At 48.9% G+C, this 19,354-nt stretch overlaps 8 protein-coding genes across 8 annotated transcripts; 6 read left to right on the top strand and 2 right to left on the bottom strand.

Annotated features, from left to right (window-relative positions):
• Nucleotides 1-153: 153 nt before the first annotated feature.
• On the top strand, nt 154-1,202 carry SETTUDRAFT_133610 (uncharacterized protein; the record flags this gene model as incomplete). Its single annotated transcript, XM_008022656.1, has 2 exons — nt 154-701; nt 761-1,202. The coding sequence occupies exons 1-2, from the start codon at nt 160-162 to the stop codon at nt 1,200-1,202; spliced, it is 984 nt and encodes a 327-aa protein (XP_008020847.1). The 5' UTR covers nt 154-159.
• Nucleotides 1,203-1,212: 10 nt separating this feature from the next.
• Nucleotides 1,213-1,984, bottom strand: SETTUDRAFT_162367 (uncharacterized protein). The gene has a single exon (XM_008022657.1). It carries the CDS (start codon nt 1,889-1,891, stop codon nt 1,262-1,264), a length of 630 nt encoding a protein of 209 aa, XP_008020848.1. The 5' UTR covers nt 1,892-1,984; the 3' UTR covers nt 1,213-1,261.
• An 807-nt stretch (nt 1,985-2,791) lies between these two features.
• Nucleotides 2,792-3,333, top strand: SETTUDRAFT_30290 (uncharacterized protein; the record flags this gene model as incomplete). Its single annotated transcript, XM_008022025.1, has 2 exons — nt 2,792-3,130; nt 3,181-3,333. 2 exons carry the CDS (start codon nt 2,792-2,794, stop codon nt 3,331-3,333), a joined length of 492 nt encoding a protein of 163 aa, XP_008020216.1.
• An 817-nt stretch (nt 3,334-4,150) lies between these two features.
• On the top strand, nt 4,151-5,779 carry SETTUDRAFT_162368 (uncharacterized protein). Its single transcript, XM_008022658.1, has 4 exons — nt 4,151-4,367; nt 4,439-4,470; nt 4,534-4,812; nt 4,862-5,779. Exons 1-4 carry the CDS (start codon nt 4,169-4,171, stop codon nt 5,555-5,557), a joined length of 1,206 nt encoding a protein of 401 aa, XP_008020849.1. The 5' UTR covers nt 4,151-4,168; the 3' UTR covers nt 5,558-5,779.
• Nucleotides 5,780-7,242: 1,463 nt separating this feature from the next.
• Nucleotides 7,243-8,916, top strand: SETTUDRAFT_30293 (uncharacterized protein; the record flags this gene model as incomplete). The annotated part of the gene is made up of 3 exons (XM_008022026.1): nt 7,243-7,400; nt 7,460-7,683; nt 7,733-8,916. 3 exons carry the CDS (start codon nt 7,243-7,245, stop codon nt 8,914-8,916), a joined length of 1,566 nt encoding a protein of 521 aa, XP_008020217.1.
• A 2,085-nt stretch (nt 8,917-11,001) lies between these two features.
• On the top strand, nt 11,002-13,449 carry SETTUDRAFT_133621 (uncharacterized protein; the record flags this gene model as incomplete). The annotated part of the gene is made up of 1 exon (XM_008022659.1): nt 11,002-13,449. The coding sequence occupies one exon, from the start codon at nt 11,002-11,004 to the stop codon at nt 13,447-13,449; it is 2,448 nt and encodes an 815-aa protein (XP_008020850.1).
• A 52-nt stretch (nt 13,450-13,501) lies between these two features.
• On the bottom strand, nt 13,502-14,018 carry SETTUDRAFT_152828 (uncharacterized protein; the record flags this gene model as incomplete). Its single annotated transcript, XM_008022660.1, has 2 exons — nt 13,502-13,888; nt 13,944-14,018. 2 exons carry the CDS (start codon nt 14,016-14,018, stop codon nt 13,502-13,504), a joined length of 462 nt encoding a protein of 153 aa, XP_008020851.1.
• A 319-nt stretch (nt 14,019-14,337) lies between these two features.
• SETTUDRAFT_170584 (uncharacterized protein) lies at nt 14,338-14,951 on the top strand. Its single transcript, XM_008022661.1, has 2 exons — nt 14,338-14,639; nt 14,703-14,951. Exon 1 carries the CDS (start codon nt 14,422-14,424, stop codon nt 14,596-14,598), a length of 177 nt encoding a protein of 58 aa, XP_008020852.1. The 5' UTR covers nt 14,338-14,421; the 3' UTR covers nt 14,599-14,639; nt 14,703-14,951.
• The last annotated feature ends 4,403 nt before the right edge of the window (nt 14,952-19,354 follow it).

Here is a 19,354-nt window from a genome sequence, read left to right on the forward strand (position 1 = left end):
TCTACTACACCTGCCCCGCCTGCTTTACATGTACTGTGCACCCGTCACACCATCTGCTTCTGCGACAGCGGCCACCTGTCAAGCTGACCCTCCACCCCGACAGCCCTATACACCGAGTTTTAGCCCTACCCCACATCCACCTAGTCGGCACGAGCCGTCATGGCGCACCTCCCCAAGTCAAGGTCTAGGTTCAAGTCAAGGGCCTCAGCATCTGCGACCTCTGCTGCCGACACAAACAAGACGCCCGCGCCGCTCCCGTCCGCTGAGCCTATCCCCGCCGCTCCTCACCAAAATCAATTTGTCCATCCCGCCCATGCAATCCCGCCACCAAGCTATCCCACTGCGGAAACCCTCATTGTTGTTTGCTGTCACGCCATCTTTCTACCCAACGCGGATGCTCCCGACCTGCCACTGCGCAGCCCGTATCAAGAAGCCAATTGGCTCCTCGCCCCTTTCCAAAAGTCAGACGCCGCCGCCGGTAAGCCAGGCGAACACGAAACGTTTGTATCCCACATCAAAGCAGGCATCGATGCCTTGGCCATGGGAGTAGACGCCGCCCATGCCCCCTCCAGCATACTCGTCTTCAGCGGTGGCGCGACGAAGCGTGCACAGTCGCTCAAAACCGAGGCGCGATCCTACTATCATGCAGCATTGGCAGCTGAGCTGGCTGAAGGGCACATGGGCGGCGGTCGTGCTTACAGGTACGTGGGCTCGCTGGTGCCCTTGTTTGCGCACAAGCCATGCTTACCACTGCCAACAGGTTCTATAACAGCCGTCATATACTGCTAGAAGAGCAGGCTACTGACTCGTTTCAAAACCTGCTGTTCAGTATCCTACTATTCAGAAAAGCCACAGGTAAATACCCCAAGAACATTCGTGTCATCACCCATGCCTTCAAAGCAAAGCGCTTCCTCGACCTGCATGCGCCAGCAATCCGATGGCCACAACACCGCATCCAGGTCCAAGGCATCGACCCAGTAATGACAAAAGATGCCCTGAAGAGCACGCTCGAGGGAGAAGAAAAGTCTGGCTACGCAGCGTGGGAAGAGGACCCTATGGGGACCGGCCATCTTCTCGGTGGTAAGAGGCAATTGCGTGGATGGGACCACAGCACGGGAGCCATGCACTTTAAGGATCTGGAAGACAGTGTCAAAGACTTGTTTCGCGGATCAGTCTCCAATGAGCTACCTTGGATTGAGTAGACCGGACGTCTCGGCATGGTTTGTATGCTACGACTCCCAATCGACTAGTGCATGTCTCTTCACCGGAGCGCCTGATTTGGTCGCCCACACAGTACCACATCCTCGCCTAGTGGTACCCATCTGACATCCCTCAATCTAGTAACAGGTAGCCTTTCGGGCCCTCCGTCAGGACAAACTTGCACGCCGCCCTTTCCGAGCCAAACCGGGGCTATTGTGACAATGACTGAATCAACGAGCGAGTATGCAGGGCCAGGGCCAAGCAGGTCGTTGATGACAAAACCGCCGCCCTCGATCATGACGCTTTGAATGTCATGTTCTTTGAGCGCATCGAGGATCCTGTGCCATAGGGAACTCGTCTCGGTTGTGTGCTTGGGTGCTGGGTCCAAGACGAGGAATTTCCCGCCAACGTTCTCTAATATAGCTCTGCGATCGTCCGACGGTTCCACGTGGGTGACGATAAACGGCGCCTTACCCTTGCTCTCCCCAGCAAGCTTAAGCACTTTGCTTTCTTCACTAAACTGCCAGCGGCCCTGCGGATCGACGACAATCGGCCTAGGCTGCCCGGCCAGACCTTCACCACCGTAGCCGCCCACACCCTCTATGCGGCAGTTCAAGGAGGGGTTATCGGCAACGGCTGTGCCCACCCCAATCAAGATGGCATCGTGCTTGGAGCGCAAAAAATGGGTCATTGATTTTGACTGCGGTCCAGAAAGCGCCGTCTGCACCCCCGGCGCGATGGAGAGCTGACTATCGAGTGAGGTGGCAAAGGTCAATGTGACAAAGGGTTTATCCGCGCCGCTGTTCTTTGAGACGTGAGAATGAGGCGGTATATAGTCTTCAAAGTGCTTGCTATCCGCATCCGGGAAATTCAGGGCTTCTCGTATCTTTGTCATGGTGATGTGGCTGCGTCGATGGTGTAATGGTAGGAATCTGATTCCTGATATGCTGCAGACGTGCCCAACTCTTGCCGCAAATGTTTGGGTGGCTGTGTATATGTAAAATTCAGTAATGGATTCCTTTGAGTTCTGGAATTGTAGTCTGGTCGAAATCTGGGGTTGCGGCGGCCTGCGCTGGCGCATGTAGAGGTGAGCTGCTGACTCAGAGTAAAGTGGCGCGAAGTACCGCGGCGATGAACCCCACGTAGGAGCACGGCCGCCCGACGACGATCGTGGCAGCCTGTCCGCTTATTCTTCTTCACTCTCCCGTATACTTGGGTAGACGTATTTCCTTTGGCGTTTGTGCTGCCGTAGCCCTCCGCTCCTTTTCCTTGATCTGATATCTGTAGCGCCTGTTCGGGCACATCGGCCCAGCATCCCGCCGCCTGTACCACGCCGGCTCACCCACTTTCACACGCGCCCGTGCCAGAGGCCTTAGCCAGGAACCCATACAATACCGCCAAGATGATGAAAATATGGTCCATGGTACGTCGGCCTGTCTATCCGCCTCGCGCATGGCGCCGGCGAGTGTCATCGGATACTGACACGCTCGCCACAGAAGAAGCAGCAGCAGCAAGATGAGGCTGCTGCCGCCGCATCGAGCAAGAAGAAGAAGGTGACGCCAGCCCAGCTGCGCACACAAAAGGGTACACGATGCCCCGGCCCGCCAGACGGTTACGCGCGCAGGCTAACGCGACCAAAGACCTCGAAGAGCTATCCCTCGGCACGACGATGAAGACGCACTTCCCGAACCCAGACGACATCCTCAACTTTGAACTCACAATCGACCCTGACGAGGGCATGTACAAGGGCGGCCGCTTCAGGTTCGACTTCAAGATCAACCAGAACTTTCCCCACGACCCGCCCAAGGTCAAGTGCACACAGAAGATTTACCACCCCAACATTGATCTCGAGGGCAACGTATGCCTGAACATCCTGCGAGAGGACTGGAAGCCTGTGTTGAACCTCAACGCGGTCGTTGTCGGACTACAGGTATGTCGCGCATAACATGGATACAGGACGACATGGCTAAAGAGTTGTAGTTTCTCTTCCTCGAGCCAAACGCCTCCGACCCGTTGAACAAGGAGGCTGCGGAAGACCTCAAGGCGAACCGAGAAGGCTTCAAGCGCAATGTGCGTGCGTCACTGGGCGGCGGCTCGGTCAAGGGGCAGACGTTTGATCGCGTTCTTAAATGAGCAACATGGCATAGATACGGGGCTATCCAACACACCGCTGGGCAAGCGTCCGGTGCTCTGCACGGACATCTGCAATCACGACATGGCACAACATTGAGGGCTTAGGGCAAGGCGATAGGCGAGAGTGACGAGGAAGAAGAAGGCTATGGATATGGGCTCGTTCGGATTTGGGCGGCAGCATGTGAGATTGTCATGCACAGGGAGCGCGGCGTAGCATTTGGGCGCATGTAGTTCTTCAAGGCTTGATATTAATCCCACTGAGTATCTGTGTACAAACATGACGGCCCAGGCACGTTGCGTGAAATTTCGTGTGTTGAAAGAATGTGTTGCGTCATGGCCAAGTTTCGTGCTGAGTTTATTCTATGTAGGTGTACCATGGTGGAGATTGACAACCGGTCAGCGGCATATACCGCAAACTTTAAAAAACATCGCATGCCTATCAAGCGGAAAGTGTCAGACAGTATGCTGTGAAATCCACACTGAGCACCGGTTATCTCGTCGACCCGCTCAATGGCTGCGCGATATCTGTATGACTGTGTTGTGCATTGCTACAGTCATGTGAAGGACGCAAAGGCTCTCGGAGACACGCATTCCTCCCCGATGACACCCCAACTTCCCCCTGCTAGCAGCCCCGCAGTGTCCGTATGCCGCCGTATGATTGGCTGGTCACGCGAACGGCCTGACTGCAGCGGTCTGGGGCAGCGATAATCGGCGTGGTCTAAGCTTCTGCATTCGAAATTCTAGCTGTGGTCGAGTCGAGCCACAGTGTTTAAAAGCCATCCATCCCCGCCATACACTTGCTGAACCCCAAGATACCCTCACACACACATCCACAATGGCCTCAAGACCTGTTACCCGCGCTCTCCGCCAATCCGCCCGCCAATTGGCTACTCCCGCCCAGAAGCGGACTTTTGTCTCTGCTCTGAGTGCTGGTGCTAAGAAGGCTGCCCCCCGCGCCGCCGTTACCAGCCAGTTCCAGCAAACCCGTGGTGTCAAGACCATTGACTTTGCCGGCACCAAGGAGACTGTCTACGGTAGGTTGAGCTCACATCGACTGCGACTGGAGGCAGAATACAATCGGACAATCGCTGACGCCAGCAAACAGAGCGTGCTGACTGGCCAAAGGAGAAGCTTCTTGTAAGTTTCCTGCGTCAATGACGTCCACCCACATCTCTACGAGCTTCAGCTAACATTCAATAGGAGTACTTCAAGAACGACACTCTTGCCCTGATCGGCTATGGCTCCCAGGGCCACGGCCAGGGTCTCAACATGCGTGACAACGGCCTGAACGTCATCGTCGGTGTGCGGAAGAACGGTACCTCATGGAAGGAGGCCGAGCAGGACGGCTGGGTCCCCGGCAAGAACCTGTTCGACATTGACGAGGCCATTGGCAAGGCCACCATTGTCATGAACCTCCTCTCGGATGCCGCCCAGTCCGAGACCTGGCCCAAGATCAAGCCCCAGCTGACCAAGGACAAGGTAAGCCACAGTCCTCTGCACCAAGTGGGCACCTGTCTAACATATCCAGACCCTCTACTTCTCCCACGGTTTCTCCCCCGTCTTCAAGGACCTCACCAAGGTCGAGGTCCCCAAGGACATTGACGTTATCCTCGTTGCCCCCAAGGGCTCTGGACGCACTGTCCGCACCCTTTTCCGTGAGGGCCGTGGTATCAACTCGTCCATTGCCGTCTACCAAGACGTCACCGGCAAGGCCAAGGAGAAGGCCGTCGCCCTTGGTGTTGCCGTCGGTTCCGGATACATGTACGAGACTACGTTCGAGAAGGAGGTCTACTCTGACCTGTACGGCGAGCGTGGCTGCCTGATGGGCGGAATCCACGGCATGTTCCTCGCTCAGTACGAGGTTCTCCGTGAGCGCGGCCACAGCCCCTCTGAGGCTTTCAACGAGACCGTCGAGGAGGCTACCCAGTCCCTGTACCCCTTGATCGGCGCCCACGGCATGGACTACATGTACGCTGCTTGCTCCACCACTGCTCGCCGTGGTGCTATTGACTGGAGCAAGCGCTTCAAGGATGCCCTCAAGCCCGTCTTCGACGACCTTTACACTTCGGTCCAAAACGGTACCGAGACCAAGCGCTCGCTCGAGTACAACTCGCAACCCGACTACCGTGAGAAGTACAACGCGGAGCTCAAGGAGATTGACGACCTTGAGATCTGGCGCGCCGGAAAGGCTGTCCGCTCTCTCCGCCCCGAGAACGCCAAGTAAAAAAAAAAGATAGTTTTCTAATGGAGTTGCTGGGTTAGCAGGTTGAAGGAAAAAGGGCAATGTGTAGATATGTCTTGTTACGATTACGGAAAACTTTGGCGTCGGTGCACGTCTTTTGCTATATGGAACGCAGAAGCTTTTCATCAAGAAAGGAAAAGAAGCTCAGACTAAGATAGGAGCGAATATGATACCTTTCGGAGCTGAAATGACGTGGACCTATTCGCCGTTTGATGATCCTTTTGTGATTACTGCTAAGTGGTGGGAAATTACAGTGCGAAAGGATGGTGTATGGGAAAGACTGCCGAAGGGTATCGGGTACAATTGCTGTGTGTAACGTCGCAGGACGTGAAGCCACGCCCCCCCCCCCGTATTCCTTAGACGAGCACACCACAGACGGCGTATGTCCGGCTAGCGAATCAGACGTAGGCGAGCGAGCCATGTTTCCCCACACATTCCTGTTTCCCTTTACCTTTAGGACACGGACCGCACCGTATCTGGTCTAGCCGTTACCCCAGAACAACGGGCGTCGGGTCATCTGTCGCCAGCCTGATGATATGCACACACGACCTGTTTCTCCCCCCCCCTCCCATGGCAGATGAAGCGTTGAAATGGTAGGGTTTTTTTTGCACAGTCAAGTCTTTGCAAGGAGTGAAAAGGAAAATCAGGCAGCTTCACTACATATGCAAGCGGTGGCCGGACTGCATCTTTCATGCAATTCAATATCTAGCTGCCGTGCATACAACTCCCAACAAGATGGATAGACGCCTTTCTTCTTCGTCTTCTTCTTCGTCTTCTGCTTCTGCTTCGCTGCTTGTTCAAGGGCGCGCATATACATACATACATACATACATACATACATACAACACGGATCTGCATGCAGTCATCCATACAGTCTCCACCCCCCCCCCCCATACCCCCATACCCATACCTGCCGTCCTGCCGTATGCCGCAGGACCATACAAGGCCTGACCTGCAAACCCCGCAAAGCCAAGTCCAGATAAACAACCGACACGAGCTTCTTGCCTAATCTTTGTTTCCTTTGGTTTTTTTTCCTGCTGTGGCTTTTTTTTGTCCCTTCGCTTGTGTGCCGGCGTATGTATGTATGTATGTATGTATGTATGTATGTATGTATGTATGTATGGCGATGGCGGGGTTGGTGGAGGTTGTAAGTAGTGTGTTGCTGGTGCTTGAACTCCGGTCCTCGGGGTCTCCGGTCCTTGGGTTCTCATGTGTGTGTGTGTGTGTGCGTCGTTTGTATATACTTACCGGTCGACGAGCCGGGTGAACGGGCGGAATCGTCATGTGTGGTGCGCCCTTGGACCTTGGCGTGGCATTGGCGTTGGTGGTTGTTTTTTTGCTTGCTTGCTTGCTTGCTGACACGGCAGAGAGCTTGACCATGTGGGATGTGGGATGCTGGCCATAGTGTTTTACGTCGCGGGGGCCTTGCATGGACGGGTGGGAAAAGCAGAGATTGACACACCCAGATACCAGAGAGAGAAGGTTTGGTGCGAGATCCGATGCTCTCGGGTTTATTTAGCATCGATTGTTTCCCTTCCTTGAACTTTTTTTTTGTTTCGAGTCACTCCTCCCCCGATTCCCTTCTTCTTTTGATTACCAATTGTTCTCAGGCAACCTAGAGACTTGTTTTGTTGTAAAGGAGACTTTTTTTGAGATCCTGGTTCATCATGGCTCCAGCTGTTGCTGAAGTCGTTGAGGAAAGCATCATCGAGCGCCTTGTCGCGGCCGACAAGGTGCGATGGTGGAAGAAGCCGAATCTAAGGAGGTTGTACTTGCTGCTTGTGCCGTTTTGCTTGTTTATTGAATCCACCTCAGGGTTCGACAGGTATGTTACCTTCAGAACATTTATATTGCCTTCTTTTTGGCTAACCTTGTTTTTCTTAGTTCAATGATGAACGGAATGCAGGCGCTGAGCTACTGGAAAGACTACTTTAATCATCCCAAAGGAGGCGAGCTTGGTCTGCTCGTCGCTTGCTACAATCTTGGTGCCATCACGAGTATTCCGCTCGTGGCCGTTGTGTCTGATCACCTTGGCAGGAGGAAGAGTATCGTGCTTGGGTCTACCATTATGATTATCGGGGCCATCATGCAGGGATTGTCGCGAAACTGTATGTCTGTGGTCTCAAGATTGCTTGATATCTAGCTTACACCAAACAGTGGCCATGTTCGTCTTCAGCCGCATCTTCCTTGGTCACGGCATCGTGTATGCGATTATTTCTGGTGCAGCACTTCTCGGTGAGCTCGGACACCCCAAAGAACGACACTTCCTGGGTAGTATGTTCAATGCTTTCTTTGGCGTTGGCTCCGTCCTCGGCGCTGGCATCGTCGTGCGTACGGTGCTGATCCCAAATGACTGGTCGTGGCGTCTTCCGTCGATGCTACAAGCAGTGCCATCCGTCATCCAGCTCGTATTCGCCTTTACCGTACCCGAAAGCCCCAGGTGGCTGGTATCGAAAGACCGGAGCGAAGAAGCCCTCGAGATCCTCATCAAGTACCATGCTGAAGGCGATGCCGCCGCCGAGCTTCCCCACGTAGAGCTTGCTGAGATCCGCAAAGCCCTGGAGATGGAAAACGACTCGCGTCAACGCGGATGGGCAGAGCTCTTCCAGTCAAAAGGCATGCGGCACCGGGCTCTCGTCGCCGCAGGCCTTGGCATCTTTGTACAGTACAGTGGCAACAACCTCATCAGTCAGTACCTGGTACCTATCCTGGAGAAAATCGGCATCAAAGACAGCCACACGCAGGTCCGGTACAACGTCGGCTCTGAGGCCTGGGGCTTCCTCATGGCCCTCATCATTGCAACCATCTCACCCCGCTACCCACGCCGAAGAATGTACCTGCTGTGCGCGAGCTGTCTGCTGTGCGTATACACTGCTTGGACCATTGCACAAGCCCGTAACCGCATCACTGGCTCCAAAGAAACCGGCTACGCAGTTCTTGTCATGATCTTCCTGTACAAGCCTGCGTACAACATTGCATACAACGCGCTTACATACGTATACATGGTTGAGCTATTCCCATACTACGTGCGCACAAAGGGACTATCATGGTTCCAGCTGTTCAACCGCTGCGCCGTCATGCTGGGCTCCTTTACGAATCCCATTGGACTTGAGAATCTCGACTGGAAGTTCCTCTTTGTCTTTATCGCGCTGCTCTCGTTTGAGATTGTCTTCATCTACTTTTTGTTCCCAGAGACATATGGCAAGACACTCGAAGAACTTACCTTCTTGTTCGACGACGAGAAGCAGAATCGCGCTACTCTTGCTGCCTCGACGGCCAAGGTCGTGGGGCACGGTACTGACTTTACCGAGATTCATGAGGCGCCTGAGAAGAAGGCTTAGCTGTGCTGTCGCCTGGGGAAGGGAGGGGGAAGGTGGGCGGGGATGCAATGCGGGCGGGTCTTGCACACGACGTTGCGTTTGCCGCTCGGGACGGGGATATGCGAGGAAGTGGAGTGTTTATCGAATTCCTGGAGGATTGTTTGAAACAGTCTAGGTGGTAATGAGAGGGTGATGCGGCTCTGCGGAGTTATGCTATGCACATGTGTTTGGTTGTGTTGATGGTTCGTGATACTCACCATTAGTCAACATGTTGTCATTGTCCCTTGTGACATTCTCTTTTCTTCTTTTCCTTTTTCCTTTTTTCTTAGTCCAGACATTTCATCCTCGTGGTAAGCCTCAGGTGAACTGAAGATATCGCACCGATGTTACGTCTTGCTACAACTCCATGCACCACGTGCGGCACAGCAACGTTCAAACAACAACCACACTAGCGGCGACGTGGTCATCTGACATGTCTCAAAACCAGCCATCTAACAACTAAATCAAGTTAGCAAAGCGCTCACAGTCCTCCATTAGTCTTAAGAACCAAGCCTTCACAATAATGTACCAATAATGTATCAATAATGTATATCTCTTCGTACGACCATGATGCCGAATAAAGACCGGCGGCTACGAGCAGTAGATCCCCAACTCACCGGAAAACCGAAGCAATTTAGCGAGCGAATGACAACCTCTCGGCATCGAAACAAAGGCGAACAAGTGAACGCTTGTCCAGTGACATTACCGAATCAGATGCAACGTTGGATAGATAGCCGCGACCCGATAGGCTGGTTGACTCTCCGCCACTGTTGGTACACGTGTCAGAGCTACGAGATATCGAATGGCATACTCGGCTTCAAGCCATGGTGGTATCAGGGCACTTGGCCAAGTGTTGGAAGTAGATGAGCGCTGACACCCGGCCTTACTGCTACTCACCACGAGCTTTCTTTCGGATACTCTACACCAGGATGACAGCTACGAGTCATCCCAGCGTCCCCTCCGCCATCACGTGAGTCGTGCTCGATGCATGCACGCGTGCTATGCACTTTGCACAGAGATCAGAAATGTACGATGGAAGCGACGTAGAAGGTTCGGAAAATAGACGAGTAGACGACGCAGCCCCAGCCTCTCTTTCCCGTGATTGGCCAGCTATTAATAAAGTGGGGGTGGGGGGAAGTCGGCTCCGCGCTTAACGATAGCAGCCCGCCTCGCTATCGCGACCCCCAAAAAAAGGTCCCTGGGGTTCACGACCATGACGGCCGCCTGCGAAACATCCCACGGCACAGAACTTCATGCGATAGCCGGCGGAGGCTTCAAAGAAACGTCGCCATTCGCCTGTCCAGCAGGTCCAACACGCCTCCTCCGTCTTTTCTGCACATGAACATTGGTTTCAAGGCTTCGATGAGGCTCCAAGCGCTCATATGTGTAGCTGTGCCACATTCCTACATAAGACGTGACCTCATGTAGGAGGAAGGGGCCAAAAACAGTTAGGAACTAATAATACACCTAACGTGCATAAAAATGTCTTTTTCTAGACAGGCTCGGCGGGTAAATGACAGCTAAATGGAGGCTAGGCTGGGGCCATGCGGCCACGCCAGCGGTTATACACCTACGCTGTACGGGCTACTGCCTCTGCGGCGCACCGGCCTGGCTGCTCCCGAAGCCCACGCCACATGCAACTGTCTAGGCATCTGCCCTCAGCCGCCTTTCTTGGCGTGCTTTGCTGGAGGTTGGGAGACGGGGCCTTGCGGCTAGCGAGTGCCGTGAATGGTCGATGCCCTCGGTACTACGTCGATTTCCAGAATATTGGGCATAGTATGCATGTACGCCGCAGTAGCAGCTGTGTTTGACGTTTCTTGGGCCGTCCAATCAGGCATGGGCCTGACAAGTGCTTATATGGCTGCTCACTGCTGTTATAGTACCGCCCAAAGGCAGCTACTGAGAAGCACTCACTCTATAGCCTCTACCCAAGCAGGCGTCTTTTTCTCTTGCATCACAGACGCTTGTACTCTTCCTTTCATCTTTACTATATTTTAGAAGAGATTTGATCTCAGTTTGTACTTCTTAATGCCATACCCCATCACTGTCCCAGGCTCCCCGTCCAATATGGCTCACGCACCAAAGAGCCCGATGCACTGGCCTAGCTTTCCTGACATCCCAATCTATCTTGATACTGGGAACAATGGACGCAACATATCAAACACATACGGAACAACACCGACAACACCGACAACACCTGAGGTCGTCACGAGAAACCGTCCTACGTATCTGAGTCCGGCACATGCAACTGCAGCACCGATTAGTCCTGTCGAGCCGAGTCCAACAACAACCATAGAAACATCAAGCCAACGGTCCGTGGTCTGGCCGATCCCTGAGCCTCCACCTGAGGTTGTACAACAGCAGCAGACGCGTCGTCCGCTGCTACGATTCTTTCCGACAGACCGCCCAAGGGTTCGGCTTGATGGGTTCGCTGCAAGCACACCAATGCCGTACGACCCTGAGAGGGCCGAGAAGGCCACTTACAAGCATGAGAACACCCTCAAACTCGATACCGGGCTTGGCATCCAGAATGGCCCTCCTAACGCGCCTTCAATACGGATACAGCCCCCACCTTTCGAGAACGAAAAGTCTGAACCAGCTCCAAACATCGCACAACGAATCGAAGAAAGGCTCTGGCGATGGAATGCATCCGGAAACGTCATGGAGCGTTGGATGCTGGAGATCATCAGTTGGCTTATCAGTGCCATATGCATGGGAGCCATCGTCGCTGTCCTTATCGTACTCAGGGACCAGCCCGCATCGAAATGGCCATTTGATAGCATCGGCTTTACCTTGAACGCTTTTGTCTCAATCCTTTCTCGGATCGCTGGTGCTGCACTTCTTCTCCCAGTCGCCGAAGCCTTGGGCCAGCTGAAGTGGAGCTGGTTCATCAAAGGCAATTCAAAGAAGATGTGGGACTTTGAGATGTTTGACAATGCGTCGAGAGGTCCATGGGGTGCATTCCTACTTCTTATTCACACTCGGGGAAAAACCATTGCAGCCCTAGGAGCCCTTGTTACGATCTTTTGTCTTGCTCTAGACCCGTTCTTTCAACAGGTTGTGGCCTTTCCTGAGCGTTGGACGTTGCAAAACGAAACTAGCTCCATACCAAGAGTCATTCGGTATGAACCACACTATCCTGTGGAGTTCGTAAACGGAGAAGAGAATACGCAATACGACCAGGATATCCTGGCGGTTGCAGACACTTTCTTTCTTGGTAACGGAACCCAACAGCAGCTGTATGGCAATGGCACTCGCCCCGACATTCCGCTCTCTTGCCCAACGAGCAGATGTACATGGCCATCGTATGAGACACTAGGAATGTGCAGTCAATGTGTCGAGGTTCCGCAGCTCCTTACTTTCAAGTGCATGTACACACGTGTCGACTGGACATCTGAGCTCAATACGACGGTTTCCTCGTATCCTAATGCTACAGTATGCGGTCACTTCCTGAATGCTACGTCTGAAGCCCCAGTACTCATGTCAGGATATATGGTTGACGACAACGGAAAGCCTTTTGGTGAGGCTTTGCTGATGCGAACCCTACCGCTTATAACAAATCCGCTACGAGCGCCGCTCTGGGGTGGATCAATCAACTTCAAGCACATCCGGAATCCACTTGAAAACGTTCTGATTTCCAGCAGTAGTAGTCGATCTCAAGTCTTCGCCAACAAAATGCCTACGCTCCACGAATGTGTGGTCTCATGGTGTGTAAAGACTATGGACTCCTCGTACCTATCGGGAATGTACCAGGAAAATGTTACCTCGACCTTCTACAATGACACTGTCGACGGATCTCCATGGATCACTGAGTTTGATCCAACCGACGGAGGTACATGGTATGACTATATCGAGAACGTTACCATTTCTGCACCTTCCACTAGTGCAAACATGAGCGAGTATGGCTGGGGTGTCAACAACCTTACAATGATCTTCACCATTATGGTTTTCGATCGCATTTTCCCTGCTTTCACAACAGCTAAAGACGACACGAGCACACCGCTACTTAGATGGAGAACTGGTTCCCCAACCGAAGTTCGAACCAGAGTACCCGATTTCAACCCATGGCTGTCATCAAACAACATTACGAACCACATGGAGAGATTGGTGAATTCTATTACCAATGCAATCCGATCATCTTCAAGTCATGATATGATCTCTGGTCAAGCCTTTGAAAACGAAATATACGTTTCAGTGCGTTGGGCATGGCTGTCCCTCCCGTTTGGACTGCTTCTGGTCAGTTTCGTTTTCCTGTTAGCAACGGTGATCAAATCTGGATCAGAGAAGGAGGTGGGAATCAGGAAAAACTCGGCCATTGCAACGCTACTTTATGGACTTCCCGATCATTACCAAAAGCGCCTCGCAAAGCCCGACCCTAAGATGACTCCAAGAGCGAAAGCGAAAGATTTGAAAGTAAAATTATCGCCGACTACAGGGTGGAGGGTATCGGGCAATGTGTTTACCCCAGTGACACCAACAATCCCGAGGAATCTCCCACCGCCAGGGTGGATATGATTCCAAACCATTAAATCAGAATATATCTCTTCAGTTCTTCCAACCACTATGATCAGGCTTTGATATCCGCTTCTTCAGATTGGACATCTAAGGACTCAGTGAATCTCTTGCCTGGACCACCGCCCGCACCCTTGATTGCTCTCTTGGTTGGACCACCACCTCCGCCTTTGATTGCTCTCTTGGTTGGACCACCACCTCCGCCTTTGATGGCTCTCTTAGTTGGACCACCAGGTTTGTTTTTGACGGGCCTTGTACTTGAGCGCCCTTCTAGTATGCCGACCGCATCAACATTATCGTCCTCCTCTTCCTCAACAGATGCTTCAGGAGCAGCCGCTCTTGGAATGGCTTCTATAAGTGGCTCTCGCTTGAAAAAATCTCGAAACAGCTGAGTAACGGAAAAGTCTCGACGTTCGATTGCAACGCTTTCTTGTGGAATAAGCTGGACCAAGTATCAGTACAAGTGATGGACTATCCACATCTATCAAGCTACGTACATTGTTGACGGATAATGGCATCGCTATCATTGGCATTGCCAAAGACGCGGCCAAGAAAAGATTACGGACGTGCATATTGGAGGTGGGAAGGAAGATTTGCCGCCGTCGGGTAACCCTGAATTCCAGAGGGCTAGGTGAAGACTTGGGAAAAAGATTAAAACGTTGGCACAGCCAGGCAAGAGTGGACTCCGAAAGATTGACACGGTTCTGTTTGTCTCACTGTGGAGTTGTCCTTTGGATGTGGGAGCTGTCCATGCATTTATCCACGGTCCCGGATGCAAGGCAGCGAGAGCTTCGACGCGACATCACACTACATGGCCATTTCCACTGTCCATCCACGGCGCTTCAAACCGTGGCGACCTCATCAACGATAACCGCCTTTGGGGCCACCGACGCGACGCGGCACGCATGGAACAAGCATACATTGTGATTTTGTCATGCGCATGTTGCGCAATCATTGGAGGAGCAATATGAGGGCATGATGGTTGGGGTACCAATCCGGCAAGCTGAAACGCAAAGGCCACCGCAACTGCAACACAAGGCGTTAGGCCAGACTTTGTGGATGCCCGCGAACGCGACGTGGAGGAGCGAAGAATTTCCTGGCGTTTTCATCACATCGAGTTATCACATCGAGTTATCACATTCGAAGCGCTGAAAGGGCTTACTACAAGGCGATCCTGTTGACATACGATATCTGTAAGTCTAAACCTTTACGTGCGATTTCTCAAATCCCTAGAACGCTTTCTAACCAGTCAAAAGAAATTACGATTGTGACGTGGCTTGGCGGCGTCTTGCACACTTGACCGAAGACGAGGCGATTGGCTCTGCACGATCGGTACCTTGCGCCAATTAGCCGTTCCCGCGACCTAGTCACAGCTCTTCCACACACACGTGATGCGCATCGGCGTTACGCTTTTGTACAGACATTGAGATCATACTGCTCGAAAGAATTTTTTGCGAGATTGTCGCTCTGGTGCGTTGTTGTCCTAGCTATTGGTGGCGTTCATATCCCCGCTTCGTACGTAAGTAGCCGGAGTTAATGGAATTCCCTACTTCTCTCAATGAGGCAATTCTCACGTTGCCTACTTGCAACGTACACACTTACCAAAACAACTAACTCGTACATATAAACCTGGGTCGAAAATGCTTGTTTTACTGTTGCGACATGCTTCAAAACGACATGGTTCATGGATACACCTTTAATTGCGACATTGCAATGACAGTACCTGGGTACATACATACAAGCAATGTTCAGGAGCACATTGAGAGTCATTCACCAATGGCATGTTCTGGTTAAGCGCCCAGTTTCAACACTGACGTTATCGGGTTCCCCTCCACTTTTGCTTCGGCCTGGCAGCTACATGCACTTCAACCTTATCGAAACCACCCTTCATGCAGCTTCATCTCCTGTTCGTTTCTGGCTTCTGTTACAACAGCCCTACCCTTATCCATGTAACGCATGTCCCCATCATGTATGTGAACATCATGCGCAGGCAATCACAACACCTATGCAATGTGATATTGACGACTCCGAGATCTCGTCATCTCCTTGCCTTAGCATTGGAGTCTTTATCAGCCTCCTTAAGCTTGGCTGACTTATGGGCCGTAGAGCCTCCACTTGGCAACTGGTTCAGCCTCATCACTTGTCGCATAGTAATGATGATCTTGGAAATGATGTCAACTGTAAAACAACTGTCTTCCCGCTCTACATGTCCCTGTGACATGTCTGACGAAAACATTAACATGCGCCAAGCGTCTGTGAAGCTCTGAAAGCTCGGCCTCACTCCTTTGTTTTGGGCATTCAGCACGTGTGCACATTGCAATACCAACCCGCTACAGTAAGCTTAGTAGACACCTATGTCCATGCGGTAAGGGAGTAACTTATGCCAACAACTCACCGCTCCGCTCCCCTCTCGCTTGCAATCTTCCCAGTCGTTACCACAATTTGTATACCTAAGCTCAATTGTTGGTTCAACGAAACCTATGCCTGGACATCTTGAGACCTTATAAATTTGTGCAGGCGAATGTGGTTTCGTTTCGTGTCATCCTCCGCTTAGTAAAGTTTGCAATTAGTCGGATGTGGGTGAAAGATAACTATGTCATGAGCACGTGACTAACAGACACTCCAAATGCAGGCGTATCAGTCTAACCACACCAAGGATAGCTCATAGCATTCCGCTAGTCTACAGAGGGAAGAAAGTCGCCTTGCGTTCTGCCTAGTTAGCATAATCCCTCATCGCACTACGTCGGGCGCTTATGTTCACCATCCCATGTATTGCCAGCCAGTCTCTCGTTCCACCTAACTTGTTTGGACTTGATCCACTTGACATGCTGGCTCTACATACTGCACTGCGCCCTGGCGCTACGACGGATCTCGGCCGCGTCATCCGCCGCATCATTGGTTCGGCTGCCTCTTACCGCGAAGGGGCCTAATAGGCCAAGTATCGTCAGGCTACGGCGCTAAACGTCTTACTTTTACAGGTTTAATCGCAGCGCCAAGTATGCCTCTGTACTCGAGTCCTTAGGTCTTCGGTTCTGCATGCACACATGCGCCGGTAAACGCTTATCGAAGCGCAGGCTCACAACCACATCGCTCCGCCAGGTGGTTCATCCTTTGCTTAGCCGATAAGCGCTTGAATATGCGCGTTGGTGTTCTTGCAGAAATGCCTGCTTGGTACGGACACAGCCGCGAATCATGGAGGTCATAACCTCATTCAATGGCCGCGGCCTTTTGTGTATTAATTTAGGGATTATTATTAGTGTTTTTATTAAATTTTGCGCGCTAATAATAGGCGTAAGAAACTTAGGCCTATTCTAAGTGCTAGCTATAATAAAACGCAATCAACACGCTAAGTAATATTACGTATATATAGATTAATTAAAATCCTTTAACGCACTTATACTATATAATAGCGTAATTATATTTATACTGAATAAGTCTTACTAATATAATAAAGCTTCTAAGTTAGTAGTATAAGTAGTAGAAAAGATATATTATAAAAAAAGTAATATTTTATATATCAGAAAAAAGCTTATATGAGTTACTTACTACTACCACTTTACTACTATTATAACTTACTACTACTATATAACTTAAAATTTAATCACTTAAAATATAAGAGCTTAAGATTTAAAAACTTAATAGTTATACTACTTTTTACTTGATCTAGCGCTAGTAGCTATAGAAGTCTATAGTATACTATTAAAATAGCTATAAGCTATTCTTTATAACTTTAATACTATTTATATTAATATAATACTTTTTTTCTTTTATAGCTTTTTGGAAAACTTTTTCTTAATACTATCTATTATATATAACTATTACTTCTTTACTTTATTTTTAATCTATTAACTTAATAATTTTTTTACTATACTATATTAATATATTTAAGTAGTAAAAAGCTTTTAGCTTCAATATATAGCTTAATAGCTTTCTTAGTATTAATAAAAGCTTTACGCTTATTATTATTAAATTAAAGTTTAGCTAATATAAGTAACTATTTATAATAGAAAATCTACTTAGTATTCTTAAGCTAGTAATAAATATTTTTAGCTACTTTTTTTAAAGTAAACTTTTTTCTAAATATATAAGTAAACGTAAAAGTTAGTATTACTAAAAAAGTGTACAACTGTAAGGTAAGTATAAAGCTCAACTTTAGCTACTTATTAAAGTAAATAATATTATAGCTAAATAAATAGTATTTATTTAGATATAAACTAATTAGTTAATTAATAAATTAATTAATTAGTTATATATTGTCGTGGAGCGTTGTTCACCTCCAGCTGCGTAGGTGCTTTGTGGCTATACAGGTTCTGTTATAAGTAGTCTAATAGTTATTCCAACTACTACTATAGTACATAGGCCTATATTCTAATAGGTATTTAAAAAATGTTATCATATATTTTTTTATATTAATATTATCTGTCTCTATACTATTTCCTGTACTCCCTAGTTATATACCTGTCTCCTAGCGCTGTCTAACTACCTTTTAGCTACTAGGATATACCTCCTAGTTGCTCCACTATAATATAAAGTATGGAAAAGTAAAAAAAATACTATAAAAATTAAGTTAATAACGTACTACACTAGTGAGGCGGCCAAACCAGTGAGCCATCCACTTTTTCTTAGCACTGCGAACACGACAAAGCATACATTATATCTCTATAACGTAACGCTATGTTATTATACAAAGAAGGCAGAATTGACCTTACGCTTTAGGCCTTTACTACTAGCTAATTTAAGACCTTACAACGTGCTGCAGCAGCCTATAGCATATAATATTAGCAGCTCTCTAATTAGCTTTATAGAATTACTAATTAACTTCATATATAACCTAGAGTCTAGAAGCTTACTATAGCAAAGGAATAGACTATTATACAATACAGTCTTAACCTTAACGCGTAAGGATTTACGCCTTAGCTATATAAGGTAGTAGATATAGCTAATTAATTGCTAGCTGCTTATAGTAGAGTACCTATGAGTAAAAACTAGGCTTAGCGCTTTGTTGCTTATATAAAGAAGCTTAAGATAGCTTTTAATTAAGTAAAGGACTATTAAAGAGCCTTTTAGAAAGACCTAAAGGTTATTAGCTTATAGTTTAAGCTTATATAAGATATAATTAACTAGTTTAAAGTCTATCTAGATAATATCTATAACTTTAATAAGACTAGCTTCTAGATGGGCGTTATTAGCTTAATAAAGGTTGTTACTAGTTTAGAACGTTGTACAAGACTAAATCTTATCTAGCTAGGGGACTAGAAGTAAGTACTAGTTATCTAAGGCATCTATGCTACTAGGTATACTATTCTACTATTTATTATCTACAAAGGACGTATCTACATCTCTATATAGTATAAAGAGCAAGATATCTTATATAATTAGAAAATTTTAGTCTTGAAGAATAGCTAGACTAATAATTAGCTTAGTTTTAAGTAGTTAAAGCACTTTAACGCGTATATAAAGACGCGTTAAAAGGGGTTATATAGGCTGCTAATCTTAGATAGGCATAAGAGCTACCTTAATAAAGATTCTAAGGAATACTACCTTATATATAAGATTCTTACGCTCTTTATACTTTCTTACTTATTATACATTCTTTAGCTACTTAATATAGTGTATTTCTTACTATTAAAATTAAAGTACTCTTAACGCGTATAAGACTTAGCACACTAACGCGTCTACTATATTAATAAAGAAGGCTTTCTTCTAGCCTTTAAATACGTGTTTTTTGATATATTTATATATAATAACTATAAGAAGGCCTTTAAGGCTTTAGGACTTATCTCTATAAGCGCGTAGGTAGTTATAAATTATCTTAAGGTGCAGCTTTATACGCTATTACTAGCACCCTTCTTAGAAACGCTCTAGTAGTTAAGAACACTAAGTAACCTACTTAAATTTAGATTATAAT

This window comes from Exserohilum turcica, assembly GCF_000359705.1.
Source record: "Exserohilum turcica Et28A unplaced genomic scaffold SETTUscaffold_1, whole genome shotgun sequence".
NCBI lineage: Eukaryota > Fungi > Ascomycota > Dothideomycetes > Pleosporales > Pleosporaceae > Exserohilum > Exserohilum turcicum.

Bases quoted from the DNA above. Each gene is read 5' to 3' on its own strand.
- SETTUDRAFT_162367 (XM_008022657.1), bottom strand. From the start codon at position 1,891: ATGACCCATTTTTTGCGCTCCAAGCACGATGCCATCTTGATTGGGGTG.
- SETTUDRAFT_162368 (XM_008022658.1), top strand. From the start codon at position 4,169: ATGGCCTCAAGACCTGTTACCCGCGCTCTCCGCCAATCCGCCCGCCAA. The intron at 4,368-4,438 runs GTAGGTTGAGCT...GCCAGCAAACAG, and splicing joins CACCAAGGAGACTGTCTACG to AGCGTGCTGACTGGCCAAAG. The intron at 4,471-4,533 runs GTAAGTTTCCTG...AACATTCAATAG, and splicing joins GGCCAAAGGAGAAGCTTCTT to GAGTACTTCAAGAACGACAC.
- SETTUDRAFT_170584 (XM_008022661.1), top strand. From the start codon at position 14,422: ATGATGGTTGGGGTACCAATCCGGCAAGCTGAAACGCAAAGGCCACCG.